We start from the raw sequence: 21,471 nt of genomic DNA on the forward strand, positions 1-21,471 counted from the left end.
AAAAAATTGACAAAAAATTACAATGAAAATACTAATTTAGTTTAAACTAAATTAAAACAAAAAAATTAAATAATTATTTATAGATATATATAAGTAAATTAAAATACAGTCACAAACATGGAACAGAGTACAGCACACATTCCTCACAACAGATTAGTCACTTCACATCTCTAATGCCTCTTCAATGTCACCATTCTTGACAAAGTCCCAAAACATCTCCCAGATACTGTAAAATTGAGAAGCTTTCTTCCTAACTCTATATGTTAACTTCTCAAGAGCCAAACTTGACGTTAATTATTTTAACCAGTGGCCTAGAGAGGGGCAACAAACATTCTTCCACGACAAAGCGGTGACAAAGGTCAACCATTTTTCTTTCTCTATAAGACAGAGAAAATTTGTCTGGATAGATGCTTAATATACATAGCTTAGGATTTAGAGGTACTGGATAAGATGTAATTTGAGAGATATATTGTAACACCGAACTCAAAATTTATTGAATCTCCTCACATTCCCACAAACAGTGCCGTAAAGTACCTTGATGAATATTGCACTCTGTGGTACGTCATATTATGCTTTCTAGTAGTTTAATTATGCCAATACTTAACCATGCTTTAAACCCCATGTCATTCTTAGCCGGGCTAAAGTGTTCATTGCCCCAGATAGGTGAGAAACAGGACAACACTGGGAAATCTCCAAGATATTTATGCACTTCATGCCAGACAGCGATGGTGTTCTCCACAAAGTGATTATCTGTCTTTTTTCATAGTTTCTTAAGGGGAGCAGAGTATAAAAAGCTATCCAGCGTTGTAACCCTCCCCTATCATAAGGCAAGTATAGAAGAGAGAGTCTAAGTCTTGGCTTCCTGTTGTTCCAAATAAAGTCTTAAAGCAGCTTTCTCACTTTAGAGAAAAAAGAAGGTGGAGGAGCTAATGGGATTGATTGAAAAATGTATAAGAATTTAGGCAATATATTCATTTTAATTATATTTATTCTTCCCAGTATAGACAGAGGCAATGTTGTCCATCTTTGGACATCTTCTGACAGGTTAGCTAACATGGGCTCATAATTAGTTGCAGTAAGGGTGTTTATCTTAGGTGTTATTCTAATACCCAGATATTTAGAACTGTCTATAGCATTTACAAATGGATGGGATACCGTTGGATTCCTTCTCTCCTGTTCATTTAGGAACATAATAGAAGATTTATCTTTGTTCACCTTAAAACCTGAGAAGCTACCAAACTGGCTGATCAACTTTAAGAGGGATGGTATTGATTTAACAAGATCTGATAGAAATAGAATGGTATCATCTGCATACAATGCTATATGATGTTCCAGATCTCCTGTCTTAATGCCACAAATTGAAGGGTGTGCTCTAATTGCTATTGCCAATGGTTCCATGGCTATCACAAAAAGTAAGGTGAAATTGGTGAGCCTTGTCTCGTGCCTCGAAAGAGTTTAAACGGTTGTGAAATCAAATTATTTGTAGATACTACTGCAGATGAATCAACAAACAGAATTTCAACCCATCTACGAAAGTAATCACCGAATCCAAAACGCCTTAACACCTCCAGGAGAAAGGGCCATTCGACTCTGTCAAATGCCTTCTCCGCATCAAGTGGCAGGACGGCAGTGTCAGGGGCCCCCTCCCATACATGAACTATGTTGAGAACTCTGCTCACATTGTGGAACCCCTGACGATTTTTAACAAAGCCATTTTGGTCTGTGTGTATCATGGGTGGTAGGGCGGTCTCAAGTCTCATAGCCAGGGCTTTAGCAATGATCTTTGCGTCAGGGTTCAAAAGTTAGATTGGTCTGTGGGAGCCACATTCTGTTGGTTCTACCTGGCTTTAGAATAAGCTTGATCAAGGCACTTCGTAGCGAAGGGGGAAGGTAACCCTTTTTAATCAATCAATCAATCAATCAAATTTTATTTGTATAGCCCATATTCACAAATCACAATTTGTCTCATAAGGCTTTAACATGGTGTGACATCCTCTGTCCTTAACCCTCAGCAAGAGTAAGGAAAAACTACAAAAAAAAACCTGTTAACAGGGTAAAAATATGTAGAAACCTCAGAGAGCCACATGTGAGGGATCCCTCTCCCAGGACGGACAGAAGTGCAATGGATGTCAAGTGTAGGAAAACATCATCAAGATTAAAGTTTTTTAGCAGCATTGATAGGGTAAACATTTTGAAGGATAACTTCAATACGGTATGTCAAGCAGTCCTGCTGCAATCATAGTCTATGGTCAGCAACCAGCAGGATCATGATCCGCCATCCCGATCAGAGGCCACTTTAGTCCAGAGTCATTGACCACTGCCGCTTATTAGGATCCATCATGGGCTGCCGCCTCGGTCCTGGTCCACCGCCATCCGATGCGACAAAGGATCCGCTATTCCCTCTACGATCAGCCCGCAGGATATAGAATCCACCATACTGGATCCAGCATTGCAAACTCTGATGCGCGATCCACAAATCGTAATCCATGGTACGGCCACAGAGGCCCTGGATTTAAAGGATTCTGTATACATATCTAACAAAGGGGCTATTGATTTTTCTTTAAATATTTTATAAATGTCTATATGGAGCCCATCGGGGCCTGACGCCTTACCGCCCTTCATGTTAAGAATGGCGTTAGAAACATCTTCTAAATTCAGATCTTTATCCAGCTCAAGTTTTTTATCTTCAGAGATACATGGAATTTCTAGCCTTTCTAGGAAACTGTTCTGATTTCCTGAATTTATTGGATATTCAGATTGATAGAGGGTCTTATAGAATGAGACAAAAGTATTGTTAATTTCCAATGGATCCGTAGTCATTACTAGAGATGAGCCGGATACTCGGCTGAAACGAATATCCGGTACGGATAAAGCTCTTTTGCCGAGCACGAGTATTATACGAGTCAATATCTGTGCTCGGACTGAATGAAAATCCTCACACAGCGTCACAGCGCTCCTCCCCTTCACACACCGCTCTGCTCACTCACTCACAGAACAGCTCTCTGTCTCTCAGTCACTCAGGTTCGCGGGTCTTTTCCGTTAACGTTTAGGGTTTCTTCAGCTTGAAGTTTGTTTTTATTTCAGTTTGTACGTTCTGTTAAACGTGGGTTCGTTCAGACGTGGTGCTGGTAGAAAGCGACTCGCGTCGCGTCTCTGCCTGTCGGAGATTTTTTTTTTTTTTTTCGCTGCATCGCTCTTGTTCACATGAATGTGATTATACCGTGTTTGTTTTAATTATCCTCATCCGAAGCAGGAGAGACCCGTGTCTCCTGTCAATCTTGTCCCCGGGAAATGGCAAACAGCATGAGACTATTTGATCCGTAGAACACAGTCTCCCCGCCCCCCTCTCTCTCTCTGTTTCTTTTTTACTCACTCATACACACTAATACACACCAGTGTTAATTCCGTTGACGATAACGAAAAATATTCGTTAACGCCCCTTTTCCCATGACTAAGACGAGACGAAGACGTAACGAAATGGATCTTTGAAAATAAAAACTATGACGAAATCTATTTTAATTTTCGTTAACAAGACGAGACAAAACGAAAATGTTGGCGGTTGACTAATTCACAACAATTTTTAAAAACATAATCGTAACTACTTAACTATGGAAACAGTGAAAACACAGAGTTTCTCTGGTCTCAGCTGCTCTGAGATCAGCGCCGCAGCTTCTGGATCAGAGCAGAGGCTGCAGCTGGTTTCTACCGAGCTCCAGCTTCTGTGTCCGCCTCCAGTCTGATGTGCTTTCAATTTTTGTTTTCACATTTCGCCAACGCCAACTAAAATATATAGGCTGCAGCTATATGTTTTTATTTATTTCAAAATAGGGTACTTCTTATTTCAAACATTTCCCACAAATATGGGGATGACTCAAATAACCCTACATAGTTCTGCGTTTAATTTATTTCAAAGTAGGCCTACACTTGCCTGTGTATTTTCTTCTCCTCTTCATAAGCATTTGGTGTTTCCCTTTGTTGTAACAGGTAAAAATAAATAAAATGTCAACAGTTTTCTTTATTGTTCTATAATTTCATAAATGCAATAATCTACAGATTAGTATAGTATAAATTTATATAAAATGTTATCAGCTTTGTTATCAAATATGTTTTGCGGCTCCAGACAAATTTTATTTGGGGGAAGAGGGGGCAAAATGGCTCTTTTGATAGTAAAGGTTGCCGACCCCTGCTATAGACCTATAGGAGGGACATCTAATGGACAACCTAAGTACAGCAAGCTAGACTAGTACGCAGTTGTAGACACAACACAGGGGGTCCCTGGACCTGAGAAGGGAAGATAAGGAGTTTAATGTGGCTATTAAATGTGACTAAAACTAGACTAAAATGTAATTTGTTTTCGTCGACTAAAACTAGACTAAAATGTAATTTGTTTTCGTCGACTAAAACTAAGAAGGATAAAAATGAATAAAACTAGACTAAAACTAATATGCATTTTCGTCAAAAGACTAAGACTAAATCAAAAATAGCTGCCAAAATTAACACTGACACACACACACACACACCTGGTGTGGAAATAAATTAAAAAAAAATAAAAAAAATTCCAAATTTAAAAAAGAAAGTTATGTTGAGTATAAAAACACTTATTACATTTCACTTTATAATTGCAACAGCATGTGTTGTATTCAGTGATGCAAAACTTGCTATTGTGATCAAAATCATTGATCTGAAGCTCAATGCTGATGCTGTCCTGTAATAGTTTTCTAATCAGCAATAAATATAACAATTTCTGATCAACCCATGTCAATTGCATGCTTAAAATAACATACTGGTTAAAGCCCCGCCCGTTTCAAGACAACCCGGCCTACTTCCGGGTTAAATCCAGCCGACTTCCTGGTTAAATCACACCCACTTCCGGGTTAGGCCCCGCCCACTCCGAGTACGGATACGGATAATTCATATGGTTAACAGATACAGATAATGCTGTACTCGCTCATCCCTAGTCATTACCCCCTGTGTTAAGTTTTTTAATTTGCCAGGCTAACACTTTCCCGGGTTTTTCACCCTGGTCGTAAAACGTTTGCTTAAGCCTTATTAGACTGTTCTCAGCTTTTAGTGTGGAGAGCTCCTCATATTCAGCTTTAAGTCCAAATAATTATTGTTTTGTTTCTACCGAATTTTCAATGCTACTCACTCTAACTCACTGATTTTTGAGTCCAGCTCGTTCATTTTTGGTTTAAATTTGTTAAATTTGGAACTAGTGAAACTAATCATTTGCCCTCTAATAAATGCTTTGAAAGCTTCCAACCTGATGACCGAAGTTTGTTTTTATTTCAGTTTGTACGTTCTGTTAAACGTGGGTTCGTTCAGACGTGGTGCTGGTAGAAAGCGACTCGCGTCGCGTCTCTGCCTGTCGGAGATTTTTTTTTTTTTTTTCGCTGCATCGCTCTTGTTCACATGAATGTGATTATACCGTGTTTGTTTTAATTATCCTCATCCGAAGCAGGAGAGACCCACTAATTAATATCAGCACCGTGACAACTTTATTTTCATTGTGGGATATTTAGGATCCACTGTTATTGGACTTCGAATAGGGACTAAAAGGACATAGCCTCCATTGATCATTCTATTTGTATGCCTCTGCAGAGTTGACAGCCTAAGACCATCCGCAATTTGTTCAAATTGGTACAAACATTCACTGGGACTCAAGGATGAAGTGATAAGATTTTGGTCAAGGTCACTGTGGCTTGATACTTGATATAATTTTTTGTTAAATTGGATATTTGAAGACCACTTTGAGGGAATTTCTTGCACATTTGGTAAGTTGTTACTAGGTTAGTAGGAAGTTATTTATAAGAATCTGAAGAAAAAATTATGTAGATTGAAATGGCACTGTCGGAGGCATTCAACCTTGGTGTGCTATTTCTAGTTTTTATCAGTCTTTGTCACATCAACTGTATGACTCAATAATTTTTTATCGTTTGTTTTCCAGGTTGGGTGTTTTGATCCCTACAGTGATGACCCGAGGCTCGGCATTCAGAAGATCCATCTTTGTAAATACAGTGGTTATCTGACTGTGGCTGGTACTGCTGGACAGGTGAGATGACTCTTTTAAGATCTGTCAATATTAAAGTACATCCATTTCTTTCTAAATTAAGAAAAATGTTCTTCTGTGAGAGCCTCTCATCCCCTGGTTTTCTAGCATGAAATGTCCCCTCTTTGAAATTTTTTCTACAACAGCTCTCTGGCTCCGCTGCCTGACTGTTCTGCCTTTGCCTCTAACTCTCTTGCTCCTCTGTAAACATTAGATGTACTGTGTGTGTCCCTCTTCTGCAGTTCATATATAATAATAGATAATTCAGAAATTTCCTGAATAGTCCAACATCAGGCTAGGGTTGTCACGACACAAAAATTATGACTTCGATACTATACCTGCCAAAATATCTTGATACCCGATACTTTCGATACGATACCACAAATACGATACAATACCACAAATACGATACGATACTGGTATGTTTATCTATGATGGTAACAAATAAAACATCTGTAAGGTTCCCTTTTTTACCAGCTGGTTCCTGCCCAGCTTTTTGAACACTTAACAAATGGCATTCATATTAGTATTAGCCTACAGCAAGATATTAATGAAATCTACATTGTGACATCATAGCATTGATTATACACGGCTATGTAGGCCTATTGTCCGTATCTGACTATATGTCTATATTTATGTGGTTAAACTACAACTGAGTAAAATCATACACAAGTATGAGTTACATAAATTTACAGATGTGTGTTTGAGGTGAAAAAAAACTAAAGCTATGTGGGTTGTTTACATTAAAGATGGACACATAATTAAAGGGCAATGTCTCCCCTTTATTGAAAAACAACAATGAAAAACATGACACCAGAGCGAGTGAGTGGGGGCGAGGCCTGTTTTTTTCATGCTGGCCTGATACGATGCTGATTTGATAAATTAACACGACGTTCCTTCACGTTACAGTTCAACATATGAACACTGTACAGGGAGCCACTGCAGAGGGGTCGCAAGCTGCGGGTTGCGACCCCTTTCTCCGGAGAAAGAACCACTTGTTTTATTGGTCCGCCGTTAAAAAGATGCGAACGTCTTAGTTCCGCCTCACATTTCCCCCTCCCGGTCGCGCCCCCCACCTGTTTTGTCTCCGGCCGGTCGTGCCACACAGTTTGACAGAGAATCACTTTCAACAAGCCTAGGACGGTCGCTCGGCCATGTCTCCCCTGAGATCACTCGCTGTGAGTGAAGCGGCCTGTTGCATGTGTGAGAGCTGGGCAGCCCCGCCCCTTGCAGTCAATGCGTGCAGGCAGCGTGACAGGGAGCGGAACAGTGAGTGCGCTCTGATGCTGCTATTTTTAATGAAGTACCAATACTAAAAATATGCTAAACAGTAAGGGTACCTTGGTACCTTTCTAGTACCGGTACACCGTGCAACACTACATCAGGCCCATGTTGATAACAAAAGCAAGAGAGGTCAATCACATGGACAGAACTGCACAATTCATTGGGATACATTGTCTCTTGTCTCACTCTCAACTAAGGCTGGGCAATTAAGCGAACATTTTTCAAAACCGACATTTATAACCTCTAAGCGACTGTTAATTTGGTTTAATACATATTTCCCCAATGTGGGCATTCAGGAACTGTTTGATTTCCGCTACGTTAATTTTGCTGCAGTGGCCCGGGTACCTTGTACTGTGAGATATTATCCTTCTGCATGTCCTCCCTCCTCACTACCCTGCTGACATGTGATTGCTTTACACATTAAAGTTCACTAAACAATTCATTATCTACTCACCAGTATGCCTGTGGAGGGTTGGGTGAATTGTTTGAGTCCACAAAACACTTTTGGAGTCACTGAAGTAAACTTTGTAGCAGCTGAATCCAAAACAATTAAAGTAACTGGCGACTGAGACTTCAGATGTAGTAAAATAACAGAAACACCACATTCCTCCATACTGCTCGTGTGTCCACAAGCCCCAACATTTATATTCGACTCAAATAAAGGTAATTTACACAGTGTGCCTAAAAGTCCACCGGAAGTGGCTCTAGATACATAATGGTGTGTCCAAGTCCATGTATGCACCTTGTAGAACGATATCGGAGGACATTAAGGCCAAAAACAATTAGTTAATGCCCCTTTTTCGAGTCGAATATAAATGTCGGGGCTTGACTAATATCTACAAGGAAGGGAATAATTATATTCATAACATCAATCAATCAATCAAATTTTATTTGTAAAGCCCCTATTCACAAATCATCACCTTTCTTGTGAATGGTCAGTGGATCACTGGGCGTCACTGGGATAGATAAAAGATTTCTCCCTGCACTCCCCACAAGGTCTTCCAGGGCTGCGGATATTACCACTGAGCCTCATTCAACACGAGATCTTAAATGTACCTGTTGTATGCCAAAATGACATGGCACTGAGTGTGCTCATTCAGTTAAATAAACATTAGACCAACATTGCAACCCAGTTCATGTCCTCCATGTGCTTCATAAATGGTGATCAGATGAGGAGTACATTAGTAGTAGTAGTACTTCCCTACTAAAATCACACAGGCAGGTAAGGAACTAGCCCCGGGACTGCCACTGGATCTTTAATTGCAGAAGCAGCTATTGGAAGTGTGTCCCTAACTCATTCAAAGACATTCAAAGCATGTGTTATAATTAGGGTTGCAAAGGGGCGGAAAGTTTCCGGTAAATTTCCGGAAACTTTCCGGAAACTTTCCACGGGAAGTTAAGCTGGGGAATTTTGGGAATTTTGAAAAAATAAAAAAACTACACAAATTAAACGCTGAACAATAAAAACATCATTCAAAACTCTATTTTAAAGATGTATGGAACGTTGAGTTTCAACCCTCCACTGTGCATTCTTCCATCACATGCACAGATAATTCCCAGCATCCTGCACACTACAGCAGGGCTATTGAATCCTGCTGTAGTGTGCAGGACTAGTCAGGTAAGTTTCGATGATATTACTGGGGAAAATATATTAGCATGCTGATTGAGGATTGTTCATCTGTTCATCTAGCCTATTTCCATTCATTTATCCATCAATTGTAAAATATTTTCACAGATGATTCCAATTGTTTGGCTAACTATTTATATCTCTGGCATTGCATTAGTGTTTTTTTACAAACTTTTTTATCATCTTATTCTACAGAACAATGCCACGTGCACTATCTCATGTGTGGAGACATTTCACCCCATCCAATGTAGAAGGAAAGGCTGTGTACATTTGCAAATACTGTGCAAAGACCTATGTTAAGAATGACACAACGATGCAGAAGCGTATAGTCAAGTGCCCAAAGTTTCCTCAGGGCTCAAATCAGCCTATGACAAAACAAAATGTTTATATTTATGTCTGTATATGACAAGTTAAATACAGTGAGTATAAATTACCCACAACATTTCCAGTTTATTCCCGTTAATTCCCGTATATTCCCGTTAATTCCCATGGAAAGTTTCCAACTTTGAATATTCCCGGAATTTTGCAACCCTAGTTATAATTGGGTCCACAATTTTTCCTGCCTCATGTGTGCAGCTCTTTAGGCATCTTTTTGGTGATGATGGATGATACAGTGGTTCCAAATAGACTCAGACCAACTGTTTGAACCTGTTTCACCAGATCGCTGTTGCGAACCGGCATTGCCCTTGCACCATCAGTGCATATTCAACAACAGCAGACCCAATCACTATAATTAAAAGAATAGTATCACTCAAACCATGACTTTTTCATCTGCTGTGGTTCACACTTATAGAAAATGACAAATAATAGCTCCTCCTGGACACAGCTCTAGTGCACATAAACCATTACAGCACAACTAGCGACGTCGGTGGACCAGACAAGAGCCTTTCAGGGCGCCTGCCTCACATCTTGAGCTGACTTAGTTCAGAAGTGAACCAGGGAGCAGTATGGGAAAAAGAGACAACTTGTGTTTTCAAAGAATTCTGTGGATACACTGTCATTGCAAGAGTTCAAGAGATACAGGAGTGAGGAAGTGATGGCAGGGACTTGGTAAGAGGTTTTTTAACTGGTGAGATGTCCAGAGTTTACATTTCTGATGTTGCGATATGATATGATATGGCGTACCTTTGATTTACTTAGCAGCAGGTTGGTGTTGAATAGCACGGCTTTATGGTCTGAGGTGGGTTGTTCGGCAAAGTTGATGTTTTACGGTGTGACACCGGAACAGCAGACCAAATCAAGGATGTGGCCCTTGCTATGGGTTTTATATTTGACATAGTGCGTTAATTCAAAACAGTTTAGGCAACCACAATTTAACCACATATTCTCTGCAGCATTTCTAGACAAATAGTGGTTGCAATTTTAATAAACAAAATTATCTCATTTATCCATAATAAAACTGTGACACACACACCTGGGATATTAACCATTCCCACAAACCACCCAACAGATGGCTATTTAATACCTCCTAACTTAAATTCAAAGACATTGACAGTTTCTTTAAAAGAGGGTGGGCTTCTTTCCTCGAAATAAATGATTCACCAGAATTATCACCATCATACTCCATACACAACAAAAAGAGAGATAATGAGCAAGAAACTTATTTGGAACAAAATCTGACAACATCAATACACAAAGCCCCTCAGCACAAAACCAACAAAATTTACAGAAATACAATCTACGACTAAATTAATGTATACATTTGGGAACTCAATTCATGATACAAAGACTAAGACATTAACAAATTTGGAATATAATACCAAATCAGGAAAATACCTAGCCAACTTAATCAAATGACACAAAGAAAAAAACAGATAGAGCAATCCCATCTATCATTCACTCAGGCTTCATTAAAGGTAGAAACACATCAAACAACCTAAGCAGATTATTCAACTTAATCCATTATAAATCCCTTGCAAATTTACAGAGAGCCATACTTTCAGTAGATTCAGAAAACACATTTGACAAAGTAACTTCAACCTACTTCTCAAAACACCTAGAGGACAACCTTCAAAGATGGATGAATTTATCGATCTCTCTCACAGGAAGAATTGCCACATTGCCCATGCCACCCATGATAAACTACTAGTTCTCAATGATTCATATCAAACCCCATCTCACCTGGTTTAAATCCATAGACTCTGCCATCACAAAATACTAGTGGAAAAACAAGAAGCAGAGAATCAAACTTGCCGTTTAACAAAACTCCAAAACCCAAGGAGTTGATTCACCAAACTTTCTTCATTACTTCATTGCCCATCCACTCCAATACATCCACAAATGGACCGACCTGAAACATTTTGACAGTTGCGGGATAGACATAGAACAAACACTTTGCATAGACATCCATATCTAAGACTTACCATTCGTTTGCCATTAAATCATTAAACATATGTCTTTCAAAACCCCTATCATATCTACAACACTGACGGACTTGTGGAAATTACACCAAATAACCAACACCACAACTTCACCTACCAAACACACTCCAATCTTTAGCAATCCTGAACTTTTAATTAATAAAAAAAAAAATAATGCACTTCACAACATGGAACTCAATTGCAACATGTGACACAATATGGAGTCCCCAAAAATGTGTCTAGTTGGAGAGGAGGGAGGACAAGCAGCCGCCGGAAGTGGGTTCTCTGAGCTGGAAAATGCACATTCATTCTCCACATTGTGTGCTGATGCCATAGCTGACGATGGTGTGACTTAGCTGGCGAGCACTGCAGGGAAACAGCGCCACCAAATCAAAGAGGACGACTCCCTGCAAGTAAAGGGCAGGGAAGACTTCCAGAGTGTCTGAGCACGGCTTCTTTTGTCAGTTTCGGGGATGAAGGTCACTGATCGGAATAACTCATGGAGCAAGAATATGAAACAAGACCATATGCATCCCTACTTTTAGTTTTCTGGAAGATTTAATTAATATTAATTTGGAAAACAGTGGAGTGCCAGATTGGGTGTGAGTTGTTGACCCAAGTAAAGGAGTATCTCATTGTCTAGTTCAGAAGTGAGGGGAAGATGGAGTGGGCGATGTACAGGTAGGTCAGTGCGGCATCAGCAGGAATGCTGGTGTTGTACTAAACTGTTGTGGTGAAAAGTAAGCAGAGTCTTCATGACGTTGCCTACTTCCATTGGAGGTTTACCGGGTATTAACATAAACACTTAAGAGGGAGGACTTTTATTCACTTTTTCTAATCATGTTTTGTGACATTATAGTCAGATAGATGTAGACAGTGGAACATTATGACTGTCCAATATTTAAAATACTTTCAGAATCTAAGCGCTACAACCCATACCTACTGTCAAACCAGTTTTCACAAATTTTTGTTCTGCTTATTTGCTTGTAATCTACTTAGTCCTGGGTTTGTCTTTGAAGATCTTGGTGCTGGAACTGAATGACGAGGCAGCGGAGCAGATTGTAGAGGCAAAAGTTGTGGACCTATTGCTGGGCCAAGAGGGCTTCCGCTGGAAGGTAAGTGTTGTGTTGGCAACTGCAAAAACAAAAAGCATTACTCATCTGTAAGCAATTATAACCCTTATTTCCTGAAAGCTGCAATATCTTACAGTACTGTTACATTACTCTCCTGTTGCATCCCTTGTGTCATTGTTGTATACGATACCATCCAATTCTAGTCCCCTGACTAATACTGTATGATTGGTGGTTCTGTTATTGATAAGGGTCACACTCGACTGGATGTGCGAGAAGACCCAGTACTGTTCCCGCCAGGCTTCCAGCCCTTTGCTCTGGTCCAGTGCCAGCCTCCTGCTGTGGTCACAGCCCTGGTCCTGCACACAGAGTGGAAGCTGGTAGCTTTTGGCACAAGCCATGGTTTTGGCCTGTATGATTACCAACAGAAGAACAACGTCTTCATCAGGTTAGAAGACACAAAGAAATTAAAGCTGTGTACTTACACTTACATATTTACCAAGTTTGCACTCTTCAGAAATGTTCTGCTTTATTCAGCACCCATCTACAAACGGGGTTTGAGCTAATTGATTATTTACTCTGCTCCACCTGCCTTTGTTATTAGTTTAAATTTGTAGATGTTTCTGTGTGTCCCTTGATAGCTGGTTTGGCCTCCCTGGCCTAACTAGAATTGATATTTAAAGTCATCCTATAGATATATGTAGATAAGCACAGGCACTTTAAGTTTATTACTGAGTAGTATGAAAAACCTTTATGAACAGAAGCTGTAAGTAATGTCGGACTGCTTCATCTGAAAAGCAGAATAGTTAGTAGTAGTGGTAGTTGTAGTCTAAGTTGTTAATCATTCAGCTCAAGTTACCATGGTGATTTACCCTGGTAAACAGGCTTTGTAACATGTTAAGCCTGAAGTTACCTTGATTTCCAGATATCCTGCTTCAAAGTGCAGGCCTTGGCTTAAGGGGGGAAAAGGTAGAACAGTTCCATATGGTTACATTTTCCGAAACAACAAATATAAACAATGTAGCCATAAAGGATAATCTCCCTTTGGACACAATGCTCTCTTAGATGTTACATTAGGTGCATTTGTAAGGGGCTACGAGAAACAAGTCATGCATGTCTGAAATAGAGGACATGGAACAAACGAACTGATTCAGAGTTTTTATTTTCATGCTGGGGATACAGCCATCTGTATTTCCCCTCAACACCACATTAATTGTAGTTTTCTCGTGGTACTCAAGAACCACAATGACATAAATGGCAGTCGCCATTTCAAAAGTAATTCTCAAGTGTTTTTTTTTACTTTTTGGTTTGTGCCCCTATTTTCAAACAGACATGCCCACCCACAAAGTTGTTTATTGACTCCACAGTCCCAAAAGCATGTATAACTCTTAGAAATACTGTTTTATACACTAAGTATATGCTGTCCTTTACTCTGCTCTGTAGGTGCACCCTAAACCCTATGGACCAGCTTGCAATGGAGGGTCCTCTGTCCAGGGTGAAGAGCATAAAGAAATCCCTCAGACAGTCCTTCAGGAGAATCAGACGGAGCAGAGTTTCACTAAGGAAACATCATGTCAACAATGCTGCAAAGGTAGGTCTATAGAGTGACTTCCACACCCTTTTTGGCATCCCATTCCATTTATATTTCTCTGAAACATCTATCTCTCTCTTCCCTTTGAGCAGCTTCAGGATGCCAATGCTCGTCTGGAGGCCGAGCTTGCAGAAATGGAGCTTGCTCCTGTTCAGAGGAAGATAGAGGCCCGCTCCTCAGATGACTCTTTCACCGGTCTTGTGCGAACGCTCTACTTTGCTGATACCTTTCTCTCAGACAGTGAGTTATACCTTCAAAAACTGAATGTAGTCTATAAAAATTATATTTATTTACTATAAGTTCTTTACCTCATTTCTTCACAGGTTCACATAACACACCCTCCCTATGGGCAGGGACAAATGGGGGCTGTGTGTTTGCATACATGCTACGCCTTCCTCCTATAGAGCACAGAGCAGATGAACCTATCACAGCACAGCCAGGTAATGAACAGTCCTGGTAGTTTGTGTTTTTCAGGGTGCACTGTTTTCTCATTTCCGTCCTGTTTTTGTGATGCCCTTTCCTATCTGTCATTGCATACTTGAATCCAGCTAAGGAGATCCAACTGATGCACCGGGCACCAGTTGTTGGTATAGCAGTATTGGATGGGCATGGTGCTCCTCTCCCTGAGGCCCTAGAGGTGGCCCACGACCTTGCTCGATCACCCGACATGCATGGATCACACCACCTCCTGGTCATATCTGAGGAACAATTTAAGGTCAGGAACACACACACGCATATTATTTTCACCGCATTAAACCTCACAGACACTTGTGATATGAAGTTAAAAGTGGAGTAAGCGATTGTGGAGTAAATATTTGAATTCAATAGATCCCTTTAGTGCAGGGGTTTTCAACCGGGGGTCCGCGGCCCCCTGGTGGTCCGCAACGGCATTGCAGGGGGTCCGCAAAATTCGCTTTGATATTTCAACACATTTCCAGATTACTCTTGAATATTGGGAAAAAATATCTAAAATAAGAAAAATATGTCTAAAATAATATAAAGGTGCTGGTGATCATGAGGTTAAACTTAAGTAGGCCTCAATTGTTTGTGTTATATTGTATGATTATCATTTGTGACATATTCTGCATTACTTTGTCATCTTCCCTCTTCAGTTGTAGCCCCAGTTTATGTTGACTGTTATTGATCACCGTTACTTTAACGTTCTCTCAACATGTCAGCTACATGTCTGTACATTTAAGTCATGGACGTTATATATATTTTTTTTAAATTCTCTTTTTATTTAGAAAGGCACATTTCAATCACATACATTAAATACAGCTTTAGTCTGTCAAGGACATAAGAAAGGATGGATGTAGTAAGTTTGGGTGATTTTGTTCATGCTGCCTTTCTGGGGTTTTGTTTTATAAATTACTCCATGTAGGAACAATAACAGAGGTAAAGAGAAACACAACCGGGGAGCGCACTTCACATCAAAAAAAAGGAGGATCACACAAAACACAAGTATATTCAAATAAAATCAGATCTAACTGGTTTTACATACTCAGTCCATTTGGTCCAGGTCTTATAAAAAAGGTCTTTCTCGACCTTGAGGGAAAAAGAGATCTTTTCCATAACATAAATCTCATACACAATTTCAATCCAATCATCAATGGTGGGAGGGTCCACTTTTAACCATTACTTCGTGACACATTTCTTACTAGCTGCCAACAGTATAGCGAGCAGTTTTTTGTCTTTTATGTTCCACGTTTCAAACAATATATTGCCCTAAAACAAAGTTTCACATTTTAATGGGATGTTCACATTAAATACATTGTTAATATGTTTGTGGATCTCTTCCCAGTAAGACCTCATTGCTTGGCAGTCCCAGAAAATATGGAAGTGGTTGGCTCCAATAGATCCACAGAGCCTCCAACAGGCGTCTCCGCTGCCTTGGTGTCGTTTTTGTATGGGTGTGATAAAAAATCTTGTTATATTTTTCCAGCAGAACTCCCGCCATGTAATAGACCCGGTCGAGAGCCATTGTAGTTGACATATTTTCTCCCAGCTCTCCTGTGAGATCTTTACCCCTATTTCCTTTTCCCATTTCCTCTTTATGTATTCTGTATTCTCTTGTTTGGATAATTGTATTGCGTTATATAATTTGGAGATAATTTTATTGCATGTTCTAGATTTAGTCAATGCTAAAAATACCTCCATGAACCCTGGCTCATCTTTTCCTAACGCCTCTTTAATATTTTTGTTAAAGGAATGTCTCACTTGCAGGTACCTAAAAAAATCATCTTTCCCCAGACCGTGATCCTTCTGTAGGGTTTCAAAACTCTGAAATACTCCCTTGTGGACAAATAAATAATAGGAAGTTTAACCTTTTGTGATCCATGTCTTAAATCTGCCGTCGATTTTATTCGGTGTAAAGTCTGAGTCATAGGCACACCACCTCATAATTTTAGATGTTTTTAAATCTGCAAATTTTGGCTATTTCCTGCCAGGACTTCAGGAAGCTGCCTGTTATAGAGTCTTCTGGGATCTCCTTTTCTTCTTGTAGTTTGTTATCATTTAGTAGAGCTGTTATTGGGATACCCTTTACCATCGTTCCTTCTATTTCCTTCCATACTGCACTGTATGATGGTGAACACAGGCAGACTAGCGGCCTTAATTGGGCTGCATAGTAGTATTCCTGTAAGCAGGGAAGGCCCATCCCACCCTTTTCTTTTCTTAATTGCAGCGTTTTGAATTTAATTCTGGCCTTTTTCCCTTGCCACAGATACCTTGCTATTAATCTGTCCCATTCTAAGAATTGCTTAGATGGTATTCTAACTGGTAGACATTAAAAAAGATACAGCGTCCGTGGGAGAATATTCATCCTGATTGATTCTATCCTGGAGCTTAAACTCAAAAAGGAAATAACGTTCCATCTTTGTATATCAGTTTTTATCTTTGAATTTAACGGGTCGTAGTTGATGTTATATAACCTTGTGAAGTCCCTAGGTAATGAGATACCCAAATATTTAAGGGACTCAGCCTCCCAATTCCAGTTGTACATGGTCTTAATTGAAACTGGAGGGTCATAATTAAATGTTAATACTTGAGTTTTATTAACATTAATTTTGTAACCTGAAATTTAACCAAATTCCTCTAGCAATTTCATCAATTTTGGGGGTGTCTGAGTAGGTTGTGTTATACTTATCAATGAATCGTCTGCAAATAGGGCCAGTTTTTGCTCCCCAGATGCCATCGTTACCCCCTTTATATCAGTCCTCTGCCTAATTAGCTGACTTATGGGTTCTACAAACAAGGCAAGGAGGAGCGGCGATGCACAACACCCCTGTCTCGTTCCTCTTTCCAGAATGAACGAGTTGGACAAATCTCCATTGATTTTGGCTCTGAAAGCCAAATTTTGAAAGTACTCTATATAAAAAAGACCACCTCACTGAGTCAAATGCTTTCTCTGCATCCAAACTTAGTATCAACGTCTCCATTCTTTGTTGTGTGACTTGTCTCATAACGTGCAGTGTTTTCCTGATGTTATCTTGGGTCTGTCTTTTTCTGACAAAGCCAGTCTGGTCCTCATGTATTAATACTGGTAGTATCAATTCTATTCGTTTAGATAATGTGGAGGTGAATATTTTATAGTCGTTGTTTAAAAGACTTACAGGACTGTAATTCCCACATTCCAATTTGTCTTTCCCCTCTTTAGGTATGGTCGAAATCACCGCCTCCCTCCATGAGGGGGGGATGCTTTTGTTTCCCAAAACCCAGTTGAATGTTTTTAATAGTGTTGGAGTTAGTTGATCTTGCATTGTTTTGTACCATTCTGTGGGAAAACCATCTGTCCCCCTTTCATCCTCCTGATTGCCAATTGAATTTCTTCTTTTGTTATTTTAGATGTTAATTTTCCATTTTGTTCATCAGTGATCTTTGGAAGGTTTACCTGGGACAAGAAGGCATCGATTTGGTTGTCGTTGCTTGTCTGTGGTTGGGAATATAATTTTTTATAGTATTCTCGGAAGCATTGTTGTATTTTCTCCTGACTAGTTTCTATTACATTCGTTACAGAGTTTCTTATTTTATATATAGTTCTGTCTGCTTGTTGTTTTCTTAACCTATATGATAAAAGTTTCAGTGATTTCCCACCGTCTCATAGTATTGTTGCTTTGTAAAAAGGAGCTTTTTTTGAATTTCCTGTGTATTTATTTCATCTATTTCTTTTTTAAATTTTATAATCTTACATTTGTTGTCATCTTTGAGATAATTTGCATGTTCTTTCTGTAGACTTTTCAAGTCCTCTTCTAATTTTTTTAGTTTTTGCTCCCTAATTTTCTTCTCATATGAGGAGATGGCTATTATTTTTCCCCTCTACACTGCTTTTAATGCATCCCAGACAATGGGTGGGGTCACTTCCTCATCATTATTTTCCAAATATAATTCAATTTCACTTTTCAGTTTATCTTTAATAATTGGGTTGTTCAGAATACTTGAGTTCAGTCTCCAGAGAGTAGATTTCTTATTATTATTCAGATAGATTGACATATAGATGGGACCGTGATCTGAAATAGTACTGGGTCCTATTTCACAGTTATCCACCCTAAAGAAATCTCCTTTAAGCATAAAAAAGTAATCGATGCGCGAGTATACATTTTGAGCGTGCCATTAATGTGAGTAGTCTCGGCTCGTCGGGTTTATCTCTCTCCACACGTCCCCACTTCACGCATCCAAATATTGAATCTTCTGCTAATGTTTTTTGTGTCTGATTTCCCGTTTGAAGAGTCAATTTTCGGGTTTAATTGGATGTTAAAATCTCCGCCACCTCTTAAAATCCCTTGACTTTTTGTCGTCATTAAATCAACCATATGTTTATAGAAGGACCAGACACTGCCCGGCGGAACATACACGTTAAGGAGACTTATCACAACACCTTCTATTCTTCCTATAACCATAACAAATCTGCCTTCCTTATCCTTGTGTTCTGATATGTGTTCATTGTTTACCGCATTGGATATCAGAGTCGCCACTCCTCTCCGCCTCCCTGATTCATGTGAAGAGAAGTAAACGTGTTTAAATCCTGATTTATTCAATTTAGTATGTTCGGAGTCGCTGAGGTGTGTCTCCTGTAGGAAAGCTATTTGAATTTTATCTTTCTTTAATTTTGAGAAGATTTTCCCCCTCTTAACTGGATTGAGTACTCCATTTATATTAAATGATGCTATTTTCAAAGACCTGTTTTGCATCTATGTGATTTCCTCCTCCATCCCAAACAAAAACCTGGTGCGCTTCCCCCTCCCCGCGTAAACCGGCAGGGAATGAATAACTAACACATTAATAAACATCAAACTGAATACAATTTGTCCTTGTGACTCCCTATGTAGGGGTCTGTTAACCTGAACCTGTTGAACCTCCCGAGGCGGCTCGAAGGGAAAAGTCTCCCTCAGTTCGGAGGGAGAGGCCCTTACCTGCAACAGTCGCATGTCGGAAAAAGGAAAAAAAAAATGTAAGGTGAAAAAATTGGCCCTGAACGAACCAGCCTATTAAATAGTGGATCTCCACCACTAATAACAGACATAGTACATGACCGATTTCACAGTTTATTTCGTCGTCCTCAGGCCGTGGATTAAGTCCTTTAGGTCCCGAAGGGGGACGGTGATGATATCCTGAAGGCTCGGAGCTTCTCCTTGTATCCCGGCTCCCGTTCTGCTGTGCCCTTCCTTGCCCGTCTGTCCACTCTCTTCCAGGTCAGCCGCTGCACCTGCTCCATGAGCGTCGCCGGAGGTGTGGTGGTTGTCACGGTGTAGCCTCTTCTCAGCAGGTCCTCTGATGCCTCCTCCATTGCGTATCTCTGTGTATTCTCTTCGTTTCTTGAGAATTAGAGGTGGGTAGTCGTAGTCCAGGTTTATGTGGTTTTCTTGCCAGGCAAACCCCTTATTCTGCCATGCTTTGCGGAGTAATGTGTCTTTTGTTTTAGAGCTCTCTCAATCTGCAGGTCGGGCATGTCGTTAGTCAGCTCGAGACCTTCGCGGAGTAGATTTTCCACAAATGAGATCATTGTGGTTGATTCCTTCTCGGATCCCTCCGGCACCCCATAGATCCTTATGTTCTCACGTCTGGAGTGGCTTTCCAGATCCAGCAACTTGTCCTCCAGCTTGGTGTGCAGCTGTAGCATAGCCGTGATGACTTCTTCGGTGTTTTGGATCCTCTCTTCTGCTCTCCCAATTCGCCCTTCCACCTCGTCCAATCTGGCATTCGCCTTAACTATTTCTTCTTTTATTGTCCCTAATTGTTCTTTTCTTTCTTGGCGAAACTCTCTTAGTTCTCGCAGAATCAGTTCCGTGTCGGCCATTACTCCACACTGCACCACGTTGCTTGTTAGCTTACCCCTGTTAGCTGCTAGTTGTTGCTGTGCCCGTCTTTCTCACCCCCTTCAGAATAAGGGCACATATTAATAATCGTTTGAATAATCGTAATTTTGATATTGTCCAAAATAATCGTGATTATGATTTTTTCCATAATCAAGCAGCCCAACTATAAAGTGTCATATATGATTTAGAAGTGGATATTCTCATAGCTGAAGAAAAACAAAACCTTATAATATAAAATCTCAAAACAAAACATATGCTCACAAACGCAGCATCCAAAACAAAATTAAGTTGTAGCACGAGACAGTTTAAATTATTTTAAAACAACTACAGTGATGGAAGAGAAGGCTGCAGGTTTAAGGAAGAAGGAATATAGCATTTTGAATTATTCAACAATCCAAATAAATTCACTGTCAACTTGTATTTTTGGGTCTCAGTGGTCTCAGTGGATTTCACAACACTGTGCAAACAGCAAGACGGCAAATTTTTTCTGCAGTTGCTGCCCAAAAACTCACATGCAGAGAGGGCAAGTCATGTTCCCAGAGACAGCACACTGACAGTGATAATAACAACTCTCTTTCCACTCTAGCTGACCAAGCCCTAACCCGATCAGTCCGTTTCAAACCTTTCCTATAGCCAGTAACTGTAGCATTCAGTCTGCCCTGAAGAAGTAGTGCTGCTCAGAGGAGTATTACCTCCTGTCTTGACTGACAATGACTGAAACTCTTGGCAACTGACCATAACCACCACCCACTCCTGGCAAGAAACCATGTTAGTAATCAGAGAAAACCTTTTATGTGTTTTTAATGTTTTGGGACAAGAATGAAAGTTTATGGCACAGGTGAATAAGATATATGAGGCTTTGAAAATCTTCCAGGGGGTACATGTGTACAATGGCAAACCCTCTGTCAAGATATGAATGGCTATTGATACCTGTATTGTAGGTGGCTAATAATAGGTGCAATAGACCAATGCAATTGGGTTTGTATTGCGCCAAATCATAAAATACATTATTTCAATGCACTTTATAAAGTATGGTTGAGACCTTATAAATTATAGAGAATCTCAACTGTTACCACAATAAGTGAGCACTTGGGTGACGGTGGAGAGAAAAAACTCATTAACTGGAAGAAACATCCAGAAGAACCAGACTTGGTTACACAACTGTTATTTCCCTCCCCT

The 21,471-nt window shown here is 39.9% G+C and overlaps 1 protein-coding gene across 1 annotated transcript in view; it reads left to right on the top strand.

The window, feature by feature from the left end:
* llgl2 (LLGL scribble cell polarity complex component 2) overlaps positions 1-21,471 on the top strand; it is a 76,218-nt gene that overhangs the window by 45,882 nt on the left and 8,865 nt on the right. The window contains exons 14-20 of the mRNA XM_061094844.1: positions 5,948-6,052; positions 12,340-12,435; positions 12,642-12,838; positions 13,834-13,981; positions 14,074-14,221; positions 14,305-14,421; positions 14,530-14,696. Coding sequence (XP_060950827.1) covers positions 5,948-6,052; positions 12,340-12,435; positions 12,642-12,838; positions 13,834-13,981; positions 14,074-14,221; positions 14,305-14,421; positions 14,530-14,696 — 978 coding nt within the window. The remainder of the gene's footprint in view (positions 1-5,947; positions 6,053-12,339; positions 12,436-12,641; positions 12,839-13,833; positions 13,982-14,073; positions 14,222-14,304; positions 14,422-14,529; positions 14,697-21,471) is intronic.

The sequence above is a fragment of the Limanda limanda genome, chromosome 21, assembly GCF_963576545.1.
Source record: "Limanda limanda chromosome 21, fLimLim1.1, whole genome shotgun sequence".
Taxonomy (NCBI): domain Eukaryota; kingdom Metazoa; phylum Chordata; class Actinopteri; order Pleuronectiformes; family Pleuronectidae; genus Limanda; species Limanda limanda.